The sequence below is a fragment of the Zootoca vivipara genome, chromosome 3, assembly GCF_963506605.1.
Source record: "Zootoca vivipara chromosome 3, rZooViv1.1, whole genome shotgun sequence".
In the NCBI taxonomy this organism is placed as follows: domain Eukaryota; kingdom Metazoa; phylum Chordata; class Lepidosauria; order Squamata; family Lacertidae; genus Zootoca; species Zootoca vivipara.
In genome coordinates, this window is record NC_083278.1 from 92,267,997 (window position 1) to 92,293,748 (window position 25,752).

General features: G+C 44.3%; 1 protein-coding gene across 1 annotated transcript in view; it reads right to left on the reverse strand.

Annotated features, from left to right (window-relative positions):
* Window positions 1–493: 493 nt before the first annotated feature.
* TGFB2 (transforming growth factor beta 2) overlaps window positions 494–25,752 on the reverse strand; it is an 84,682-nt gene continuing 59,423 nt past the window's right edge. Inside the window, exons 2-7 of the mRNA XM_035111355.2 lie at window positions 23,655–23,818; window positions 10,233–10,365; window positions 10,007–10,117; window positions 7,839–8,013; window positions 5,384–5,537; window positions 494–3,464 (exon numbers count right to left, since the gene is read on the reverse strand). Coding sequence (XP_034967246.1) covers window positions 3,306–3,464; window positions 5,384–5,537; window positions 7,839–8,013; window positions 10,007–10,117; window positions 10,233–10,365; window positions 23,655–23,818 — 896 coding nt within the window. The 3' untranslated portion in view covers window positions 494–3,305. The remainder of the gene's footprint in view (window positions 3,465–5,383; window positions 5,538–7,838; window positions 8,014–10,006; window positions 10,118–10,232; window positions 10,366–23,654; window positions 23,819–25,752) is intronic.

Here is a 25,752-nt window from a genome sequence, read left to right on the forward strand (position 1 = left end):
AAATCCCCATTTCCAAATAAAATATCTGGAAGTCCTATTTCTGGACTGTTTTCTTAGAGGGAAATGACATCTTCATTTCATTACCATATTCCTATAGACCAGCCTTTCTCAACCTTGGATCCCCAGATGTTTTTGGCCTACAACTCCCATCATCCCTGACCACTGGTCCTGTGAGCTAGGGATCATATGAGTTGTAGGCCAAAAACATCTGGGGACCCAAGGTTGAGAAGCACTGTTATAGAGAACTAACGCAGAACCATTCATATCATTAAAGTAACAGTGGATGTCTGAAAGTTGGTTGATGTCGACAATGCCTAAAAAGGAATGTAGTTTTAATGTGGATTATAGCATACAGCTAATGCAACCTGTGGCTGAATTTATTTATTTATTATTTATTTATTATTGACGTTCGGAAGCACATCAAAGTGCAAGTAGATAAATAGGTACCACTACAGCGGGAAGGTAAACAGTGTTTAGGTGTGCTACTCTGGTTTGCCAGAAGCGGCTTTGTTATGCTGGCCACATGACCTGGAAGCTGTACGCCGGCTCCCTCAGCCAATAACGCGAGATGAGCGCCACAACCCCAGAGTCGGTCACGACTGGACCTAATGGTCAGGGGTCCCTTTACCTTTACCTATGCACCCTGTGGCTGAATTTATTTACCTTATTGTGAGCCCCAATATGCATGGCTTGTGTTCCTCTCAAACTATCAAACCTTCCTGAAAGTATGAATCAAACCTCGATCTTGAAACCTAACACACCCTTGACTGCATCAATTTAAAGGCACTATTGTGATTTTTTTAAACACACCCTGGATTATTTAGGACTAAAGACATGGGCATGTGATGCACAAACCTAGCTGGGGCTGTGTGTGCAGGGAAGCAGGTTTGAGCTATGTGGGGAAGTGTGAGCACAACTGTGCGGTATACAAATGCCATTCCCCCATTTGAGCCAGCTGCAAACCTTTTCTTTAAAAACAAACCTGAAATATTCCCAGGCAAACTAGATGCTTCTCCTTCCCCATCTAGCAGCTAGGTTACACATCACACACACAAAAAAGACAAGAGATTTGCATGGACTTTGCATGTGTTAATTTATGTCGCGATGCAAATTTTGGAAATAATTTCTAATTTAAATAGACATACAATACATATTGCCAACGTGTAGAACCCTGCACTCAGCTGCTAAGAGTTATTGGGCATCTTTATGGGCCCCCGAGTCTTCCTTCCTGTTTTTCTCTTTAAGCCAAGCTTGGCCTGGACCAGCGCAGCAGAGGACTCCTTCAAATAGAAGCCTATTCCAGCAGCCCTTCAAATACAGGACTGTCTGGTATTGCAAAATGGGATGGTTTTTCCTCTCAAGAGCTCAAGGCGGCACACATGCCTGTTATATCCTTGCAACTACCCTGTGAGGTAGGCTCGGCTGAGAAAAGGTGACTAGCACAAGGTCACCCAGTGGGTGCTACAGCAGAGCCAAGATTCAACCCCCCTGCGCCTGCTATATCACAATAGGGGTGTAGTGTGTGTCTTTCCTCTTTTCATTTTGACTGGCTGAACTGACTACAGCCTGATCAGGCCAATGAATGCTTATACAAGCAGATCAATTATAAGTCCAGAAGTCTTTGCTTCTGTGTTGTCCCTGCCATCTGGGAAAAAATTGCCTTCTGTTCCAGCACCCAAAGAGAGATTTAAAACTTCAGCATTTTGAAGCCTCCCGGTTTCAAATGTATGACTAAGGGGGGGGGGGTTGCCTCGCCTTCTGTTAGTTTTGTTTTGTTTTTACTCTTACCTTATTTTCTTCTTCTGAAACAGAATGAAATTGGAGTCAGGTAGCTTATATCGTCAGGATGAAAAACCACATACAAAGCTCATGTATAGCAAATATTACAAAACATGTATTTGTAGTGCAAGTTGGGGGGGAGAAAACAAAAAAACAGGGGCTTCTCTCATACTGGCCAGCTAGAGGGAAACAGACAATTCCAAGTGATAAACAAGAGCCCCTAAGTTCAAACTCTTCAGAGTTGACAGTATTAACAGAGTACAAAAATATGGTGAAAATTTACACGTTACACATAAAGTACTTAATTTTTTAATAGTTTACAATAGAGATCTACAGATATGTTTCCAATTAAGCTGGCTTCTTACTACCCACCTATTGTAATACTATAGGTACGGTTACATATACAAAACAAAGAAACAAAAAAAAACCGCGCGCACAAACACAAATAAAACAAACAATCCCAAAGCAATAGCTGTACAGCAACATATTAGGGTCTGAAGATTAGACCAGTACATGTTAAATATTTCACTGGTTTACTAAACTTGACGGTTTAGTTCATTTACAGTCGTTGGTGGTGGTATGTTTGCATGTTTAAAAGAATCCTAATAGACTTGTCTTTGAGACTGAAACAAAAATGTCCTTTATTGTTAAGCTTTTCAGTATAAAAACAAATGGTGCGAGGCTTTGTATAAAGCCTTCCTAGGCTCTTGGCAAGAAAAACAACGGTGTATGTGGCTTTTTCTTTTTAAGGTAGACTTCCTTAAAAATAGCGAACTACTGTTTGAACTGAGCTAAGCAAATCATGGTTTGCAGGATTTTTTAAAAAAAATCTTCTTCTTTTTTTGAGCTCAGGTTCCTAAGGGATTAAACCAGGTTTCTTGCAGTTTATTTGGTCTGCCCGTTTTTTGTTTGTTTGTTTTGCTCCCTCATCCCGTCCCCCCTCCCATGGCAATGACATGCACCCTCATTTGATCATATAACACAAAAATAAATAATGCGCTGTTAATTTCTAAGAACTACAGGGAATGGGTAGAGCATCTATGGCGTAACACGGAGGTCAAGTAAGCCATGGAACAGATACAGCAACTCCACTGAATGGGATAGTTTTCCTGTTTTTTTCCTTTCACATAAGAACTCTATCAAATTCTTCCAGTGTTTATTTTTTTAAAAGGTTTTTTTTTCATTTTCTTTTCTTTCTTGTTAGTATTTTTTTTTTGCTTTTGTTTTTTTTAAAAAGAAAATTCCTTCTTGTCTATCTCACTAACCAAGTAGTTGAAATGTAGGATAAGGCCTTCACGGTTTTTGCTTCAGGTGATTTTTTTTTAATAAACAAAACACAAAACAATGAAACAAACTCTCAAACGATTTGGACTAGTACCGCTTTTTTCTCCTTTGTTTTTTTTTTTAAATCACTGCTAGACCCTATGTTTTTCTTTACATTTCTTCTTCTTCTTATGTTTTGTTTTCTTCCTTTCTTTTCCGGGGGGGGGGGGGGATGCACTTGCTGTGCCGCTTCAGAATATCCCTTAGCTGCATTTGCAAGACTTTACGATCATGTTAGAAAGTTGTTCGATTTTGGGCGTTTTTCCAATGTAATACAAGATGGTGAGGGGCTCCAGATCTTGGGATACACAGCATGGAGACGCAGAGGCTTCTGGGTTGATAGTGTTATACAAGCTGAGAACCTGGAAAGAGAGGAAAGAGAGATGAAGGCATTTCCTCCAGATGCTCAGCAGCACAGCTGTTCCATGGGTTTCAGCTTGGTTTTACAAACGTTAAGAACTGGGACGCTGGATCAGATCAAAGGCTTATCAGACCAGGATCCTGTTTCCATAGTGGGCCATAATCAATTGATTCATTCATTCATAGTGGACAACCAGTTGCTTCTGGGAAGAGCACAGGCAAGACACGGGGCCAACTGCCCTCTCGCATAGCTGCCATCCAACAGCTTTTTATGCATGTGTATACTAAAAGCAGCATATAGCCATTGTGACGTATAGCCACTGAGAGTTCTAACCTCCATTAACAGTGAATTCCACAATAATTTATACCCACTTTCAGTTTAGAAAGGGGCATAGCTCAGGAACAGAGCATGTGCTCTGCAGAAGGTGCTAGGTTCCATCACGCAGAGGTAAGGATCTGGCCATAAAAGGTTCCCCACTCTGAGGTAGATGGACCAATGGTCTGACTCTGGATGAGGCAGCTTCCTGTGAGCATTTTGATCTCTTGAAACCTGGGCTTAAACTGTTTCTGTTTAAAAAGGAGAGTAGGATGGCACTGGAATAGGACACAGAGAACGGGCTGAGGTGGCACTGGGACAGAGCAGAGAAAAAAATGGCAAGGGGGTTTGAGGTGTAGAATGGGGGGCAGAGGAATTACAAAGGGCAGACCGAGAGCCACCCTTCCCAACCTTTCCTTAGCTCCTCAAATAAGCAGGCGCTGCCCCAAATCTTTCGAGCTTTCTCTCTGCAACCAAGAGAAGCTGGCTTTTGTGTTAGCAACAAAAGCCAAGATTTTCAGGATGCCAAAGTGTGTGCCAGACCCTAGATTCTGTGCTGGGTTTTCACAAGCCAGCACATGGGAACACACCCAATCCTGATCACAGCCGCCCAGGAGAATTCCTTTCTCTAGAACAGGCCTGCGCAACATAGAAGTCCCACAGGGAACCAGGCAGAGGGCCTTCTCGGTAATGGCACCCACCCTGTGGAATGCCCTCCCACTAGAGGTCAAAGAGAACAACAATTACCAGACCTTTAGAAGGCATCTCAAGGCAGCCCTGTTTAGGGAAGCTTTTAATGTTTGATGGATTTCTGTATTTTAATGTTTGATGGATTTCTGTATTTTAGAATTTCTGTTTTGTTGGAAGCCGCCCAGAGTGGCTGGGGGAACCCGGCCAGATGGGCGGGGTACAAATAATAAATTATTATTATTATTATTAGTTGCGCAGGCCTGCCCTAGAATGACTTCCATGGGTGGAGTCAGTGCATTAGGGCTGTGTGGAGGATCAAAACCTGGCCTACAGAAGGGCCTAAACTGATTTTAGAACAGGACAGGCCCAGGAAACTGTTGCTGCTACTCCTCAGGCATCTGCTTGAGCAGGGAGAAGGCACTGAGGTCGGAATGAAATCGCCCTGGCCCTGCTTGGGCATTGACTGTTTTAGGGCATGGCTGGGGAACCTGTGGTCCTCCAGATGTTGCCGGACTATAACTCCCATAATCCCATAAAACCCGCGATGGGAGATGGAGGATATTCTGCCAGAGTGTGCTGTGCAACTGGACTTAAAAATACAAGCTGTTAAGGCAGACCTGTGTTTGAAATATGTTCAGTTGGTGTGCAGACTAGACATCTTGCACCAGTTATTTTTTTAAAAAAACTTTGGCAGCACCAAATTTTATTGCATTGGAAATGTATTATGTCAATAATACACTAGTATAATACATTAGCTGTCAGGTTTTTGTTTTTGTTTTACAGGGGGAGGACAAAGAAAAACTCATTTTTATTATCAAAAATCCTGCTTTTCTGCACCCACCCCCACCCAATATAGCGTTAATATTCTATCAGGAAACAACTCTAACCCCACCCCCCGCAAAGGAAGAGACTTACTCTACTATGCTGAGTATCTGAGCTCCATAAATAAGGACAAGCTCCTGCGCAGAAATTTGCATGGTATCCTTTAGGTTCATGTATCCATTTCCATCCCAGATCTCTCTTGAAGTCAATATAAAATGGGCGCAGGCAGCAGTTGTCTTGCACATTCCTGAAAATGCAATTGCAGACAAGCATATTATTAGAGTCACAACCACCAAAACTGGGCTGGGGAGCAAGAAGCTGAGCTCAATGCAACTCTAGACAGAGATTCTTGGTAAGCCCTATGCAGTGTTCCATCAAACCTGGCTGGCCATGTGCCATGGATGCTTTCATTGAGATTCCTGCATTGCAGGGGGTTAGACCAGATGATGGGAGCTAGAGTCCAACAACATCTGAGGGTGCCATGTTTGCTATCCCTGCGGTAATAGTAATAACCCCCTTGCATTTTTAAAGACTTTTATTAGTATCATATAACAAATCTTTTATATTGTCCAGTCTAAGTCACTTCTAGGTCTTCTGTTGGGGAAGTGGTATATAAATTCTGTTAATGAAATAGATAAAAGCATGTGGGCCATCCCTGTAACCTCCAGTTGGTTACCTGTTCAGTAAACGCGAGAAAAGGCCCCTGCAGAACTCCTACTTGAAACCAGAGGGCTGGGAGTGGACTCTGGACCTACCAGGATCCTCTCCTTGGTTGATTGAGTTCCATATGATATGCAAGTAGGGTCCTTTTCACATGGGCCAAATGTGTAGCCATGGATGATGGAAGCATCACTGGCCCCTAGGAGATACAGCTAAAGGTAAAGGTAAAGGGACCCCTGACCATTAGGTCCAGTCGTGACCGACTCTGGGGTTGCGGCGCTCATCTCGCATTATTGGCCGAGGGAGCCGGCGTATAGCTTCCAGGTCATGTGGCCAGCATGACAAAGCCGCTTCTGGCAAACCAGAGCAGCACATGGAAACACTGTTTACCTTCCCACTGTAGCGGTTCCTATTTACAGTATCTACTTGCATTTTGACGTGCTTTCGAACTGCTAGGTTGGCAGGAGCTGGGACCGAGCAACGGGAGCTCACCCCTATACCATTAAAATAACAATGTGAATAATCATGAAAAAAATTATGTGTTATTTGTATGTATGTTTTGTTTGTTGTTAATGTAAAAAATGAATAAAAATTATAATTTTTTTAAAAAAGGAGGTACAGCTAGCCTGTGGTGACTCCACGGCCTTCTCATGCCCACTTTTAATACACGAGGCAGTTCATCTGAAACTTGCCCAATGGTGTTTCTGCATGAGTCATTCCTCTGGGTACATCTCCTCCAAAAACTGTTGATTCTGATCTATCTCGCTGCTAGGGATGTTGAAGCAATCTCACGGCAATGGAAAATGGAGCGGAAATGGCCAGTAATCAATCCAGCAAATAATTATTTACATTATTAATTCCATAAAGTCCCACCACAGCAGGCAGAGAGATGACTTTAAATCAGAAACTGAACTGCAGGAGAACAGAAACAGTGCTGCGTGCGATGAACATGGGTCGGAACGGAAATCAATGCCTTCTTAAATCCCTACTCTTTCCATCAGGAGTGAATGGATGATTCAAACAAATGCAACGCAGAAACATGACAGCATTATTCGTCTCCAATGGAGGTTGGTCGGAGGGAAGCAAGACTAGAACAGCAAATCATTCAGAGATGCAGTGGGCCGCCTGCTCTGCGGAGGGACTTACAGGACTTTCATATTTTTTTATTCACTTAAGTTTTAGGGGTACACCAGGGGTTCTCTCTTGGCATACTGCAGCGCCTTCCTGTGCACTGTATTAAAAAAGAAAATCTCACAAGCTCAGCGGGACTTTTTCCTAAGCAGGTGTGCATAGGATGTGGGCTAGCTTAGCTTGTTTCCCATGACACCAGAACTCAGGGAACGATGGTTTAGTTAACTTATGGTTAGTGATGATATACCAGGTTCAAACTGTTGTTTCAGAACTCTGGGTTCAGAAGTGTGGGTGGGCTATTAGAGCAAACCAGTTTGCTTATGGGGTAGGAGAGAGATACAAATGTACTATGCAAGCCCAAAGCTCATCACAGGTCATTCCATATTGCCAGAAAATACTGTTTCCTGCTACATCTAAACTTGGCCACAATGTCTATGCAGTTTTTTTTGTTTTCTGCGCAGGGGTGGGGTGGGGGTAGTGGGAAGTAAATGTGCTCCCTTCATTATAACTAAGGCCAGTAGGAGATAAAGGAATTTACTGGGAACAAAATTCAGATTTTGATACATTAAATCAGTTGTAAGAAGACTATAAGAACCCGGGTGTTCAACTACTGCTCTTTGTTCATACCCAGCAAGAGGCATTATCATTTTTTTACAGAATCAATGAATTATGGGGCTGTATTTATATTCTATGAATGTTAACCTATTTCTATGCATGCAGGCAGACAGGCAGAGACAACGCCTCAATCCATAATTACCTAAAACAATAGGCAGCATCTAGAGCACGCTTCCTCCGCCGACTGGACTGTTGCGACTCAAGTCTGTAGGAGGGCAATAACATTAGCAGAAGATGTGGGGTCTTCCCACTGTTTTTTTTCCTACTGGGCTTTAAAGATTTCTCACCACTGGGATATGTGTAGTAGTCATCAATACCTTTAAAAAATACATTTTGGTAATAAATATTGTGCTGCTCTTCTGGAACAAATTATATAAACCAACCTTTTACAAGAAACCACAGGAAAAAAATCAGGGGGAACTGGCATTGGGTGGGAGCATTTATCGCATGCTGATATGCATATGTAAATTTCATAAGAAGTTCTCATTATGCTGATTGCTGTGGCTCCTTTGAGACAACCTTCCAAACCTTTGTTTGGGGAGTTCTATAGCACTGCCTTCCTTCATCACACACCAACACTCATCTTTATTTTACTATAGTATGACGTCTGAGTTGTAGAAACTACGGTTAATGCTGAGCCCCAAACCATGATTTGAAACGTGTTTGTAAACCATGCTTTGTAGGTTAGCACTAATCATGGTTCGGCGTAGGATATCATGGCAAACTATGGTTAGAACAACCCAGAAACGGAAGTTGGAACTGGTGTACAGCAGAAGATGGAGGCTGTGTGAACCCATGGCATGCTCCTAATCTGTCAAGCTGTGGTATTCTGCCCTCAATCAGATAAAATAAAATAAAATGCAATTTCAGCACATAACAATGCCAGGGGATGAACTATATCATAAACTTCATCTGCATTCATGATTAGTCACTGAGTCAGTTGTAATACAATATATTAAAGTTTTTTTTCTTTCGCAGTTATTTCAGTACAACATGCATTTAGATATTTATTTAATTCAAATATTAACTCTATGCTTCTGATATATTCTACTCATCCAAGCTAAAAATGCTGTGCAGTCCACTCCTAAGCATGCTTACTTAGAAGCAAGTCCCACTGAGCACAATAGGACTAACACCCTAATATGTATGCTTAGGACTGCAGTCTAAGGCTGAAAACAATAGTCTGACTCATTGGTTTGTATGGGGTTAGATTGCAATAGAAGATAACAGGAAATAAATTTCGACAGGATACCGAAACCCACCCAAGTATCATCACTAAAGGAAAAACAACAACCCAATCTCTGTACACAAACACACACTCATCCTTCCAGATCCCATTATTTGAGGCCCTGTAAATTAAGCTACACGCAAAAGCAACAAACTCAGGGCATGATTTAAGATGGACAATGGGATGGGGACCCTTCATCTTGCTTTCTCAGGCAATTTAAATTATCCCTGAGTTTGATTCCTCTCAATTTTGTTGTAATTTTTTGTTAAATCGATTTATGGGTTCCTTTATTGTTGCAAGATGGATTTAATTCCAATGTATTACACTGAGATCCAGCACCGAGGGCCTTCTGGCGGTTCCCTCATTGCGAGAAGCCATGTTGCAGGAAACCAGACAGAGGGCCTTCTCAATAGTGGCACCCGCCCTGTGGAACGCCCTCCCAGCAGATGTCAAGGCAATAAGTAACTATTTTACTTTTAGAAGACAACTGAAGACAATCTTCCCTGTTTAGGGAAGTTTTTAATGTTTGATGCTGTACTGTTTTTAATATTTGGTTGGAAGCCGCCCAGAGTGGCTGGGGAAACCCAGCCAGATGGGCGGGGTATAAATAATAAATTATTATCATTATTATTATTATTATAGTATTCCACCATGCTCTTGTGGATTGCAGTTTTTTAAAAAAATATATCCACAAATGTTTCCTTTGTTCTCATTTGCTAGTACTCAATAACCACGATCCACTTGCTTCCACTTGATTCAGTTGACGCATCCACTTGGATTTTGGAGCCAGTCAGGAATTTGCATCACGCTTTTGGGAATCCCAGTTATCATCCAAATAATATTTGGCTTCAATAAACTTTGGTGTTATGATGAGCTTTCCCTCTTAGCTGCACTAGAGAAATGTGGTGAGCTTTCTTTCAGGAAGGAGACCAATATCACTCTTTCTACACACACACACATGCACATAATACACACACAGATCTCAATCTTTTCAATGAACTGGGTTTTTGTATTTTCCATGTACTGTAAAAACTCCTCTTACTTATCACATAACAATTTTAATTTTTATGCTTTGTCATTACCTGCAAATCTTGCCTCTAGCTCTTCACTTTTATTTGGGATGATATAATTATTTGAAGGCACGAACGTGCAACATGGACAGTGTAAACTTATCTTAAATCCAAGATTCCTGTCTGCAAAACACAAGGGAAGGGAGGGGAAATTGCCTTTAGATCCAGTGCAGACCTGAAACTATTTAGATTTAGCATAGGCAGGCTCTAAATGATCAAAGGCTTAGGATACGGTCACCTCGGTGGTGGAGCCACTCGTGTACTGCATCAGTTACATCGAAAGATAGCCACTCGCCTTCAGCTCTGGTTTTAACTACCTTGCTATCAATGTAGCGCTGCATAGGTGATGTTAGATCTTTGGTTTTCAGAACCTGCAAACGAGAAAAGACAACATGCATTCTGTTGGTTATGGGCTTTCAGGATTTCACTGAGAAGAAAAACTAGCTCAAAACTAGTTCAAAACAAGATGGCAATGGTACAGAAAATAATTGCAGCACCCAACAGGTTACAAACAATCACATACAGTAGATATGGATATAAATATATAGAATGAAATTGGATTCCAACATTGAGCCTGCAAATTTTCATGTTGCAACCAGACCTGGTGGCATCCTGCTTTTCATCTGGGCTGCTGTGTATGTTCCTGTGTTGCAATGAATATGGCAGGATGGTTAGGGTTTTAAAGATCAGAGTAGCTTTAACTCATGGCTCCAAGATTCTTTGCTCATCCCATTCTTTGGCTCAATCTCTCTGTGCATTACAAAGAGGTAACAGAACTGAGATCCAGGCTTTCAAGGCCAGAAGTTACTACAAACCACAGCAAAGTGGGTTAGAATTTCATCATTGCCGGGACACTGGAGGAAAATAAAAGCACATTTCAAACCCAGACTACATCCTCTTTCACTTGTGTTGACCTGCTTTACGTATTTCTGATATAACCCAGAGTGTGTTAGCTTTTCAAAAAGCATATAAAATTCTCCACAGGACAATGTGATTCATTGAATTCAATAAGATCTTGGAAAATAAAAACGCTGGTCTTGCTTTCACTGATTTATTTACTAGCAGAATGTCCATCATTAAGACATGACCTGCTTAGCTTTAACAGTGTAGCAGCATCTGCGCCCAGATACCATTGTCCATTGCCCAGAGCCAGATTTAGTGGCAGGTGGCAGGCTTGCATTGCACAGGGCTTGGGAAATGCCTTTCATGGGCTAGATACTCCCCTGTCCCACAGTGATCAGCTGAGGCAAATAGTACTAACAGTTTGAACCATGGTCCATTCATTTACATCCTATCTTTTTCTCCAAAAAACTCAAGGTATACATGGTTCCCTACCTTCTTGTTTAATCTCTACAACAACCCTATGATGTAGGCTAGGTTGAGAGGAAGTGACTAGCCCAAGGTCACCAAGTGGGGATTTAGACCCTAGTCTCCCAAACCGTAGCTAACCATTACAGAACACTGATGGGAAAGAGACAAAGTGAGTCGGGGTCTCTAACTTTTTTTAAAAAAATTAACCACACTTTTGTGTGCTGTCCAAACCCTAAATGTAACCGTGGTTTGTTAAAACAAGCCAATTTCAAACCACAGTTTGTCGGATTCAGGCAAAATGAAATCTAAAAAGGAAACAAGACCTTCCCACCTCCGCCTCATGACTGCATTGGAAGAAGAGGTGGGGAACAGAACACACCAACCCAAGGCCCACAGCTGCTCGCTCTTGTCAAGATAAACCATGGTTTGTTGTGACATCCCAACTTTCCCAGTGCTTTTTCTTGTAAAACTGGCAATCCTGACCTGCACTACCAGTGTCGCATTGACATGTTTTAACTTGCAGTGAAAAGTGAAACATCCATGCATGCAAATTTCCCTTCTTATGTGTCAAGGGAAGTACAATGAGCTACAACTGCAATACGATGCAATACCAAAATAAGATACTTTAACGCTGAAAAAAGGAAGAGTGACAAATCCGTACTGCACCAAGTACCTATGTGGGCAAAGCTGGGTTAGATAAGTTCCATCCAGATCTCAGTAATACATGCCAAGTCGCCTCCATCTACAATCAAAAGGTGGATGCATGAGACTTCATTGTGAACCAATAGAATACTAGCAGGCCAGAGGGCACAGCAGCCATTCCACAAGGTGCCTGCCTAGTGGGATGGCCTGTAGGCATCTGAGTCTCCCCACATAGTGTCCCCACCTTAGTGCCCCATCCCCCTACCCACAACCACCATTATGGGAACCACCACCCCTCCCTCTGCTTCACACCCAAAGTACAAAATGATGACCTCATACAAACCTCAAAAACCTATACTGTAAGGCAGGGGTCCCCAAACTAAGGCCCGGGGGCCGGATGCGGCCCAATCGCCTTCTAAATTCTGCCCGCGGATGGTCCGGGAATCAACAGGTTTTACATGAGTAGAATGTGTCCTTTTATTTAAAATGCATCTCTGGGTTATTTGTGGGGCATAGGAATTCGTTCATTTTTTTCTTTCAAAATATAGTCCGCCCCCCCCACAAGGTCTGAGGGGCAGTGGACCGGCCCCCTGCTGAAAAAGTTTGCTGGCCCCTGCTGTAAGGTGATGGTTATTTGGTTATATAACCGACTATTTGTTAGCAGTGTATCATGAGAATACAGAGTTCGGCTGTACATTCTTTAAGGTCGCCAAGGTGAGCAAACATCCCCAGGAATGCTCTTCTGAACCCAGCGCCATTGATAAACAGACATGAATGCAACTTTAAACTACAAGTCGACTTCTAAGTTACATTGGGCGCACCATAAACACTGACTCATGCACACAGAGAGAGCAGATGGCACTAGGGAACTGTTGATTCTATCGATCTAGTAAACTTTCCAATAAGGTACATCAAGGACAAACTAGAGAGCATCTGCTGTGTGGCTGCATTTCAAGATTTTATCCCTGTCAGGATAATGGTGCAAAGAGAGGAGGAGTTTAACCTCTCTCTCCCCCCCCACCCCCAATACTGTGGTGCAAATGAAATCCAGAACTAATATCAGCTTTGTGTGTGCAAGGATTTTCATTGGGACTGCAGCATGTGGTTGGTGGGGGGTTAAAGATGCCCTCTGTGCATTGTGGACCCAATATACTCCACACATATGCATTGAAACCACACAATGATTTTCTGGTTCACAGACTGTTTTAATGGTTGATGTGTTTTTAATAATTTGTTGGGAACTGCCCAGGATGGCTGAGGCAGCCCAGTCAGATGAGCAGCATACAAATAAAATTAATAATAATAATAATAATTTAATACCATCATCATCAAATGTAGGCAAACAGCATGAAAAGGTAATACAAACGTTACATGAAACTGACAGATTTTCAGATTTTATATGCACAGGGGTGGGGAAAACGTGTTCAAAACAAATTGGTAAGTTTAACTTGCGAGTACCTTCACCTACCATCTTAATTGCTAAAGGCTGGCCCATGCCACACCTGGGTTGCAGTGCTTGGAGCACCGGACTATGATGGGAGCGGATCCCAGTTCAGCTGCCCACTCAGCCCTGAAGCCCATTGGATAACCTTGGGCCAAGCTCTAACCCCCAGCATAACCTGCCTCAGAGGGTTAGAAGAATCATGGAAGTGTGGAGTTGGAAGGGACCATCTAGTGCAGGGGCAGGCAACCTAAGGCCCAGGGGCCAGATGTGGTCCAATTGCCTTCTACATCCGGTCCGTGGTCGGTCTGGGAATCAGCGTGTTTTTACATGAGTAGAATGTGTCCTTTTATTTAAAATGCATCTCAAAACCACCCAAACTATCCCAGCTGTTATGAAGATAAAGCAGGGGTGGCAGAGAACCATTTATGTTTCATGGAAGGAAGGGGAAAAACTTGAGTTTTCAGCTCTGGTGTCAACTAATCTTATGTGTTTCTCTCTCTCTCTCTCTCTTCTGGGAAAGTGACTCAGGTTGTCCATCACTCGCTGCAAAGCCACTCCAGCACATTTTGCACGGACGTCATTCAACAGGGGTTCAAGCAGGCCTTTTTAGGCAACCAGGCCTACCTGCCAAACCATCCACGTCCTGCTCATCTCCCGGCCAGCCTTGCGTAATGGTGTGCGATTGCAAAGGGGAATGGCATTGCAGCCACGGAAGCCAACAGGGGTCTTTCCCTTGGCTTCAACGAGGTTTGGATCTGGCAATAATTGAGAGCAGAATGTGGTCCTTATAAACTATTGTACGAGGTGCAGAGTTCTTGCCAGAATACAAAAGGTACATATGACTTGCCAAATGTTTTAAAGCCTATAGTTCTGTGATCCGCTTCCTGAGAAATTGCCAAGCACGTTCATCATGCAAGTTTGCAAATAAAGAGAACATACTGGAGACACAGCCCAAACCCAATTACGGCTTGGGTGGATGTAGCAGCCACATTAGTTCACACAGTCACAACAGGGTTGCTTCCATCCTCTGCACCCATGTTGAACAATAGTAAAAATCAGACACGTTTTAAAAAATTGAATGTTACTAGCCCTCATGACTGCGAGAAATGGGTTTCAAAGTGTGCAGAGATCTGCTGACAAACTACAATGGGCTGGTGGGTCTCCTGTCTCCATCCACAGAGGGCCTTCTCAGTGGTGGCGCCCGCCCTGAGGAACGCCCTCCCATCAGATGTCAAAGAGAAAAACAGCTACCAGATTTTTAGAAGACACCTGAAGGCAGCCCTGTTTAGGGAGGCTTTTAATGTTTAATTGATTATTTTATTTCATTTTTCTGTTGGAAGCCGCCCAGAGTGGCTGGGGAAACCCAGCCAGATGGGCGGGGTATAAATAATAATAATAATAATATATTATTATTATTATTATTATTATTATTATTATTTCCTTTGGGCGCCCCATCTTTTCACTGCCAGCTCTTAATACCTGCAAAGGTAACACTACGTATACAGAACGGCTCTGTGTCAGTTTTTTCCTGGAGTGGACAGTCTGATCAAAGAGCCACATTTGCCAACAATATCCCATTTTCATTGCCGGCTACAACACTATACTGTCTAATTTTAGTCTACGTTGGAAACGATTACTCTCGATATTGCCAGAGAGTGTGTTTAAGAGGCAGGTATATATGGAAAGTGTAGAGCAGGGGTACCCAGACTACGGCCCCCGGGCCGGATGCGGCCCAATTAGCCGCCCAATCCGGCCCGCGACGACCCCCGCCGCCCGCTGCCGCCGCCCGCTCCTAAGGCACGCGGCGGCGATCTTCAAAATCGGCAAAAAATCGCCGAAAATCCTTTGTGCGCATGCGTATGGGCCTCTCCCGACCCGGAAGAGGTCATTTCCGATGCATTTCCGGGTCGGGGGAGGCCCATACGCATGTGCACAAGCGATTTTCAGCTATTTTTTTCCCGACCGTGTGCGTGTGCGCATGCGCACGGGCGCGCACTCCCCCGCCCTCCGGCCCGCTGCGCGCACACTCCCCTACTCTCCGGCCCGGCGGGCACCGGCCCGAAGCCCGGTAAGTCTGGGGACCCCTGGTGTAGAGAGCAATAAAGAATGAGGAGGGGCTGGAACTGCAAGGCTGTATCCTTAACACATGACAACTACCTGTGTGGCAGAAAATGTAGGAAGTGGTACTTCAACAACCATAGCACAACAGTAACACAATCATATGGGCTTGTCATATGCTACCAGGCCAAGTTCAAGGTAAAATCTTGGGTCCAGGACATCATAAGGCCTGTCTGGTGCCTGATAACTGAGCTATTCAGGGGAGTCACTGTTAGTAGTCTCTCATGGGTCACAGGGGTCAACAAACTTTTTCAGCAGGGGGCCGGTCCACTGTCCCTCAGACATTGTGGGGGGCCAGACTATATTTTTGGGGGGGGGAAATGAACGAATTCCTACGCCCCACAAATGCATTTTAAATAAAAGGACACGTTCTACTCATGTAAAAACATGCTGATTCCCGGACCGTCCGCAGGCCGGATTGAGAAGGTGATTGGGTCGCATCAGGCCCCCGGGCCTTAGTTTGGGGACCCCTGGGTCAGACGCACAGCTCATCTCCACTAGAAACTGTGTATTCAGATTTGTGGGCCTAATTCTCTGGATTTCTCTCCCGGCTGAGATCACACAGGTCCGTAGGTCAGAGCTTTCCAAACTTTTCAAGTTGGCGACACACTTTTTGGACAGGCATTTTGTGACACAGTACAGTGGTACTTCGACTTACGAAGGCGATCCGTTCCACGCCGCTCTTCATAAGTCGAATCCTTCAGTTGTTGAAGCGTCTGTGTTGCGCATGCGCGAAGCGCGATTTTGCACTTCTGCGCAGGCGCTGACCGCGTGCGCCGCTTCTGCGCAGGCGCAGAACGTGCACGCGGCGAAAAGACTTCCGGGTTGGCCGACTTTGTAAGTCGAAACCTTCGGAAGTCAAGTCATTCGGATGTCGAGGTACCACTGTAATTCAGTTCGCATCATTTCATGACACAGTAATTCAGTTTTACTAGCAAACCGAAAGTTAAACGAACCCTGTCCAGCCCCAGGAGGAGTGTGGGGAGCATTTGTGCAACATACCTACACACTGCAGTTGACATACTAACGTGTTGCGTGACAAACAAATGGAAAAGCTCTACCATAGGTGCTAGTTCCTGTGGGCTGAGGCACTTTGAGCCCCACATTGTTCAGAGGGCTTTTGGTTCCACCCCCTGGCTCCATGCGTGACATCAGGGCCCCCTCAGTCATCCTGAGAAGCTGGTCCTTTTAGACAGGTCCCTTCCCTTTTGAACATCAGGTGTCTGATGAAGACTTTTAAAGATTTCAACAGGCATTTTAAGTAAGCTTTTCTGGTTTAACAGTAAAAAGGTAAAGGTAAAGGACCCCTGACCATAGCTGTCAAGTTTTCCCTTTTCTCACGAGGAAGCCTATTCAGCATAAGGGAATTTCCCTTTTAAAAAAGGGAGAACTTGACAGCTATGCCCCTGACAGTTAAGTCCAGTCGCGAACGGCTCTGGGTTTACGGCGCTCATCTCGCTTTACTGGCCGAGGGAGCCGGCGATTGTCCGTAGACAGTTTTTCTGGGTCATGTGGCCAGCATGACTAAGCTGCTTCTGGTGAAACCAGAGCAGCGCACAGAAACGCCATTTACCTTTCCGCCGGAGCGGTACCTATTTCTCTACTTGCACTTTGATGTTCTTTCGAAATGTTAGGTTGGCAGGAGCTGGGACTGAGCAATGGGAGCTCACCCTGTTGCGGGGATTCGAACCGCCGGCCTTCCGATTGGCAAGCCCTAGGCTCAGTGGTTTAGACCACAGCGCCACCCACGTCCCCAGTTTAACAGTACATTTTAACACATTTTATCCTTTGCACCTCTTTTGTATCTTCATTGTACACCGCTTAGAAACTACTGTATGAATTTGCTGAAACTGAAAATTAAGCAAATAAATACCACATGACATCAGTATTCTTCCATGTGAATGAGGTTATTTCTCACTAACCTCCATGATCTGGTAACACCCACGCACCTCAACAAGTGGAGATCCATGCAAAACATTTTCCTTAATCATGTTGCAGGATAATCTCATGGTAATGGAATGAGTTATCAATTGTGGGAATACACTGCAAAGAAGTCACTGACCATCTGGGCTCTGGAGTAGGCAATATTATGCCCTCCAAATGTTGTTGCTGGACCCCAACTCCCATCAGCCTTTGCCAGCATGGCCCATGGTCAGGGATGATGGGAGATGTAGTTCAGTAAAATCTGGAGGCCACCACACATTGGTTGGCTGCTACCTCTGATCTAGCTAGTGGAGCAAAATAATGTCTACAAAGCTGGGAAGGCTTCCCAACAACTCGCCCTCGTTTCTGTCTTGTTCACTTTACACTTCAGCACAAAGCGGTCTCAGTACCGTCAAGCAAAAAACAGACAAACAAAGTTTCACCCCAGGAAAATGCCGAAATGCTCGGTGCAATTTCCTGAAGTTTAGGGAGATGTTGAGATTGTCAGGAACGAAGATGTCATGCAAAGCAAAACAAATAAACCTTGGCAAAAAAAAGGCACGAGCATTTAGCTGTAGCTCGCCTGAGGCGGGGTGTGTTTTATTAAAACATCAAGCCATAGAAGGCAAAGCCACTAAACCAGAGCAAGCCCACTTTTTTGTTTTGTTTTTAGGGGTGCTGATTGACACACCTCTTCCAATATTTGGAGGTCACCATTCAGTGCCATTGCATCCCAACAGGAGAATTAATAAATAAACTAGGGTGATAATTTGATGCTAGATTTTATGCCCAATATAAAGCCTGGTGTGGAATGGCTCTTGCACAACCCTGTCTTGGCTTTCCTCTAAGTCACATACATTTGCTTGCAGGAAGACTGGATGTAGCCAAGAGACAGAGCTTAGTCATCAGCATTTTGGTGACAAACAAGTGAGGCTACACAAGAGGAATCCTGTGGACAGCTGCCAAGTCTCACAGCTGCATTAACACCAATATCTTAAGGAGCAATAGTAGCAAACATTTAAGATGATAAGTGGGTGCAACCAGCAATCTTGATTTCTATACAAGGCCCCTGTATAGCCTGTCTAATTTCAGCTGGTAACTTATTCCAGAAGGCTTATTCTTCAGCAGCCTGCGTCATCTCTGCCTCTTGGCTACACTTCTGCCTCTGATTCTGGATTGCCCTCTGCCACAGCCTCTTCCTGCTCACTAAATCCTGTTACTTCTTCAGATTCTGACCACTCATCGTCGACCCATCACTAATCCCCTGGCTCTGAGCCTTCTTCTTTGTGGGTTCCCCAGCTGGTGCCACCCACCAGCGGGTGGCGCTGTGGTCTAAACCACTGAGCATCTTGGGCTTGCTGATTGGAAGGTTGGCGGTTCGAATCCCCACCACGGGGTGAGCTCCCATTGCTCTGTCCCAGCTCCTACCAAGCTAGCAGTTCGAAAGCACACCAGTGCTAGTAGATAAACAGGTATCACTGTGGCAGGAAGGTAAACGATGTTTCTGTGCGCTCTGGTTTCCATTACGGTGTCCCGCTGCACCAGAAGTGGTTTAGTCATGCCGGCCACATGACCCGGAAAGCCGTCTGTGGAAAAACGCCGGCTCCCTCGACCTGAAAGCCGAGATGAGTGCTGCAACCCCATAGCCGCCTTTGACTGGACTTAACCGTCCAGGGGTCTTTTACGTTTACCTTTTACCTCTCACCACTCCTCTGCATCCAGCCAGTCCATTCCCTGCTGGTGCAGGGAGAATTCAAAAAAAGATGGCCCCCACCCACTTCCAAGTGGTACAATCCATTCTACAACTCACACCCCGAACCCATAGCTGCCAAGTTATCCCTTTTTTAAAGGGATTTTCCCTTATGCTGAATAGGCTTCCTCGCGAGAAAAGGGAAAACTTGGCAGCTATGCGAACCATTCCACCTTATTCTGCTCTTTGTGGAGCCCATCCTGCAATCCCGCTCCTCCTGGGTGATCTCTTCCCGTCTATTTCAGCAGGATCTGAAGGAATCGTACTGGTGATACGAAATCCCACACCAGTGTAACTGAGAGCAGAAAAATGCCTTAAACCTTTTGCCTCCTCAAGTCCTTCCTTGTAATATAATGTCCCCCCTGGGGTCCGAGCTGCCGCTGGAAGCCCAGTGCAGCTCAATGCGACCCCCCTCCTCCTCCTCCTCCTCCCCTGTATCATATCATTGCATTCCTCCCTTCCAGCAGCCTATCAGGTACCTAAGCAGGCTAAAGCCTCAGATAACAGTAGTAATAAAACCCAGAATTTCAGCTCCATTCCTCATGATGCTTTATGATGTGTTACCAAAACATGGCACTGTTTCCATAGGAAGTCATTTGAAGACGTTATTGTTTTATAGTCTGTAGCTAATAAACTGCCATAAAAACAACCTCGCTGCAACCACTCCAAACAACGGATAGGATTTGTGCCCCGCTCTGCTTCCTCCCCTCCCCCCACCACAGCCCCCCCCCTTGTCCTACTCTGCCAGGGTGCCTTTTGGGGATGCCTATTCATAAAAGGAAAAATGGGAGCAGTGGTTTATTTCTAAATACAGAAGCACCTTAATAAAATAAAGATGTGGTGAAGGCTACCAAAGGGGCCGCCAAGTCGACGGGTTCAAAGACATTCCCACAACATTCAAATTTTTATCTGATCAAATTCCAATAAATCCCGCATTTGGCATCAATCTTTCAAAACATAGCAAGAGACACTGGTGGATGCTTGAGCTTGTTTGTTTAATCATTTTATTTCCCTCCCCCTTCCCTCTTTTAAAGGACTTTTATCCGTCTTATATTACCTAAAGTCTCGGTCTTTTGTTAGAAGTTATGTTTTGAGGACAGTCTCTTATGTAAGCTCCCATTAATGGGAAGAGACAAACACAGGAAGGGTACGGGGCGGTGGGAGGCTCTTTAATATGTTTTGGTGTTCACACGACCCTTTACTATTATGAGGGACAGGGGAATCCTGTGCACCCTGCCTGGATGGAGCAAGCTTGTTTACTCCTGCTCCGGAGGGTAGGACTCGAACCAATGGCTTCACGTTACAAGAAAGGAACTAAACATCCAGAATAACTTTCCGTCAGTAAGAGCTGTTCGACAGTGGAATGGACCTCTTCGGGTGGTTGTGGACTCTCCTTCACTGGAGGTTTTTAAGCAGACGTTGGGTGGCCACCTATCTGTCTTGGAAGCTTCAGTTGAATCCTGCATCACGGAGGCTGGACTAGATGACCCTTGTGTCCCTTCTATGATTCCTTAACAACAATGCTGTGTAGCTCTGAGGTTAGAATGACATAGAATCATAGAATCATAGAGTTGGAAGAGACCACAAGGGCCATCCAGTCCAACCCCCTGCCAAGCAGGAAACACCATCAAAGCATTCTTGACATATGGCTGTCAAGCCTCTGCTTAAAGACCTCCAAAGAAGGAGACTCCACCACACTCCTTGGTAGCAAATTCCACTGCCGAACAGCTCTTCGTTCAAATACATGAAAGGATGTCATATGGAGGAGGGAGAAAGATTGTTTTCTGCTGCTCCAGAGAAGCAGACACGGAGCAATGGATTCAAACTTCAAGAAAGAAGATTCCACCTAAACATTAGGAAGAACTTCCTGACAGTAAGAGCTGTTCGGCAGTGGAATTTGCTACCAATGAGTGTGGTGGAGTCTCCTTCTTTGGAGGTCTTTAAGCAGAGGCTTGACAGGCATATGTCAAGAATGCTTTGATGGTGTTTTCTGCTTGGCAGGGGGTTGGACTGGATGGCCCTTGTGGTCTCTTCCAACTCTATGATTCTAAGCCACTGACACTTCCACACACAGCAGGGGCTGTAACCCTGCTTTCTTCGCTCACCAACCCTGCCTATCCACACAAACCCCCTACCTCCCCAAAGCCCCCCTTCCCCCCTATTAGCTCTGGGGTGGTGTTGTTAATATTATCTGGTTGAAGATGTAAGAGTGTAAGGCAGGCTCCTAACTTCAACTAATCATTTCACAGACATCATTTGAGGGAAATGGCTAAACACAAACGCACAGAAAATCAAAGTGAAGTTAAGCTGAAAATGCCATGTCCCTGTTGCTGGTTTCAGGGGGAGTAAAAAAAGAGAAAAAGGTAAAGGACCCCTGACAGTTAAGTCCAGTTGCAGACGACTCTGGGGTTGCGGCGCTCATCTCGCTTTACAGGCTGAGGGAGCTGGCGTTTGTCCACAGACAAACAGGTCATGTGGCCAGCATGACTAAGCTGCTTCTGGTGCAACAGAATACCGAAACCAGAGCAGCGCATGGAAACGCCATTTACCTTCCTGCCGGAGTGGTACCTATTTATTTACTTGCACTTTTGGGCATGCTTTTGAATTGCTAGGTTGGCAGGAGCAAGGACAGAGCAACGGGAGCTCCCCCCGTTGCAGGGATTTGAACCGCCGACCTTCTGATCAGCAAGCCCAAGAGGCTCAGTGAATGTATGGCAAGAACTGCCCTCCTGGCCTGGACACTGTCACTGACTCTGCTCCTGGATCTGAACAGGGGGCAGGAAGAGTGCGTCCGGGGGGGGGGGGGAGGTTGCACTTTATCACGGAAAAGACAACCACTGACACTGGCAAGGAGCTGCTACTTTAGACGGCCGAAATCTGCTTGAATAGAATCATATAACTGTGTTTAAAGCACTTGTTCTGAAGCTTGCTTTTTCCTCCTCCCACCCACTCCTTTTTCCTTATGTGCCATGTCTTTTTAGATTGTGAGCCTGAGAGGGCAGGAACTAATTTAGTACAGCACTGATTTTTTGTAAGCTGTTCTAAGAGTCTTTCTTATTTTTATTTTTTTTGCTAAAGGGTGGGGTATAAATGTGTTAAAAAAACAAATAAGTGAGTCAATGCTTCTTCTTCTTTTAAAGTCAGTTAAGTGACGGAATGGTTAGAAACAAAAATAAAACAACCTCCCAGGAATGTATAGCAGCATCAATAATCAAAGACGACAAAATGGGGTCAGATGGGTTGAGGATGAGATAAAGACTCCACCCAGCTTTCAGCTCTGATTTTTAACAAACTAAGGCTCCAATCCTGAGCACATGTCCTTGGGAATAAGAACTGGACTGGCTTCTGAGTAAAAGTTTATAAGACACAGCTGTAAAGTTGGGATCCCATCGTTGCTTAACTGTAGAAATCAGCGGGGCATAGTTCTGAGTATAATATAAATGTATGATATTATTTATATGTGTTTATATTATTATACATGGGTGCAGCCCTCATTAATACTATGTTTGATATTACCGTTAGTTCAGGATTCTTATAAAGTGCTCGCCCTAAACCTCACTGTTCAGGGGTGCTGTGCTATCACCATGCCAACAGGAGCAAGACACAAGTGAAGAAAGAAGCATTATTCACGCAGAGGAATATAGGAGCTGCCCTATACTATCATTGGTATATCTAGCTCAGCATTGACTATGTTGGGTGTCAGCACCTCTCCAGGGTTTGAGGAAGGGTTCTCTTCCAGCCATACTTGGGGATGTTGGGGTTTGAACCTGGGACCTTCTGCATGCATGGGGTTGACAAGACTCCACCATTTCTTTGTTAAGGGCATCTCTTCAGTAATATAGTGCAGTGTTCCTTAATAAAATACTCACGCAGCTACTTAGTTTCAGACCACCTAATACCACTTGTTTAATTCTACCGTAAAGGCGTCTTAAGGAGAAACCTTCTTTTCCAGCTCCCAAGAACATAAGACAATCCCTTCTGGATCAAAGCAAAGACCCATCTAGCCCAGCAAGAGGGAGACAATGAGCTCCAATCAAAAGAATTCAACAGATAATGGTTGTTTTCACATCTGAGGCTTAAACTGTGGTTTCTAAAGTTAAGTGTGAAACTGAATTGCCTGGGCTACATGTTCAATTTGTTCTTCCCATTTCTCTTATAGCTGACAGAAAACGTGCAAGAGATGCTTGAACATGTTAACACGTACACTACAAACTTAGATCTGCTTTATACTGTTTTTATTCTTTATACTATTTTCATTGGTCTGGCATCTCCCAAAGGATCCTGGGAATTGTAGTTTGGTGAGCTAGTGAGAATTCTGTTGCAGATCCCCCAGAACTGCCTCACATGAACTACATTTCTCACAGTTCCCTGTTAAGAGAGGGCGTACATTAAAATCAGCCGAACTCTACATTGCGCAGAAAGGGTCACAACAGGTAACAGTCATGAGATAGCAATGATCACCACAGTTTTACCTGATACAGTTCTATCCGTTGTTCCGAGACCCGAGCCTTTGGATTCTGCAATCGAAAGACTCTAAATTCTGCCTTCACCAGGTTGGAAGCATTTTTTTCCATCGCCGAGACATCAAATCTCACTCGTCTAAAATAGGGGATGGGGTGGTTTGTTGAGATGAGATCTGCAAGAAGTTAGTGTAATGGTTTAAAATTATGAATATATTGTTCTTTTACAGGCCACAGCACAAGGCAGACTCAAGAAACAGCGACGGAAATGTCTGCTGGATGATTCAGCTTCCAGCAGCCAATTTCGATATCATTAACAATTTAACCAGATAAACAAACACATGTGTTTGATTATAGAAACAGCAGATTAATAGAGATCAGCGAGCCATTTCCAACTCTCTTTCAGGGCATGCATTTAACCCTGTTCTTTGAAAGCAACGTGGAAAATCCTGGATGATTATAAATTGGAAGAAACTCATGACAGCTGATGTTTCACAAATGACTCCAGACTTGCATACGCTTAATAGCAGCTGCCAAGAAAATAGAATTTAATGACAAGCAGTTTGCTGTGGGTAGCTTTATGAAAGAAAGAAAAAAAAGTCTGGAGGAAAAAATATCCAAACTCTTGACAATATGTTTTGTCTTTTAAATAGTCCGACTGAATCTCAAAGAAGAGGAAAGGAAACAGACAATTGCATAACAAATCTAAGACTTTACACAAAGCAATAAAGTCCCTCTCCTCTAAAGAAGGGGGGATAACCAGTTGTATTTCATCATGAAACTGAAAAAAAAATCATTTCTGCACGCACCAGAGTAACAATGTAGGTGCCTCCTTTTAACAATTTGTGTAGCTATACTTAAATATTAATTGCTGGTTTAAAATGTTAAGTGTTTTAATGTTCAAGTGAGCCTCACTTTAGATTAAGAGCCATTGTCAATATTAGATGGTAGCGCGCCATATTGTCTCCATGGCAATTTCTAAAACAGGAAGTGCTCCTTGAGGAGAGGTGATCAGGATTGCAGAAGTGGCAAGGGAGGGAAGATTTAGCCCAGGCATCCCCAAACTTCGGCCCTCCAGATGTTTTGGACTACAATTCCCATCTTCCCCGACCACTGGTCCTGTTACCTAGGGATCATGGGAGTTGTAGGCCAAAACATCTGGAGGGCCACACTTTGGGGGGTGCCCAATTTAACCCTTTCTCCGCACATAATTTCCCTGCTCCAAACTGCCCTGCCCTACCCCATGACATTCCAGAATGTTTCAAATGTCCCCAAAAAACAGATCTGGAACTCCATAGGGGGGAAAGCTGCTCTCTGAAGGATCTCTCTGAATTAAGTACTAGTAAAGTAGAACGTGCTACATCAGGCATCCCCAAACTGCGGCCCTCCAGATGTTTTGGCCTACAACTCCCATGATCCCTAGCTATCAGGACCAGTGGTCACGGTTGATGGGAATTGTAGTCCAAAACATCTGGAGGGCCAAAGTTTGGGGATGCCTGTGCTACATGGTCAAAAGAGACTGACCACAAAAATACCTAGCAATTACTATGAGCTCCTCAGTCAAGGATTCAGAATTAATTATATTTACTTAAAATGTTTCTCAGACTCCTTTAAAGCTGGGGAAACTATCTCAAGTTTTTTTATTAAAAAAGTATACGAAACCACGGTTGGAACCATACCCTCCAACTCCCGGTAAGAAAAATCTGGGATCAGCAGCGGTGCAGCACTGGAAGTCACTTCTACACATGTCTGGACATGCGTAGAAGCAACTTCCGGTGCCGATTTCTGGTACCCAGACATGGGCAGAGCGGCACTGGAAGTCGCTTCTACACATGACCAGACATGCATAGAAGTGACTTCCAGTGCCCAGATATGGGCAGAGCGGCACCCGAAATCATTTCTGCGCATGTCCAGACATGCGCAGAAGGAGTCTCCCTGGCAGGTAGGAAATCCGGGGGATTTACGGGATTTTTCTCTATTCGGGATAACAGCGGGAAACAGTTTTAAATACGGGGGTTTCCCGTGAAAAACGGGAGACTTGGCAGCTATGGTTAGAACAACAAAACCATTATCATGAATGCGGTAACAACACACAACCCTAAAAAATCTG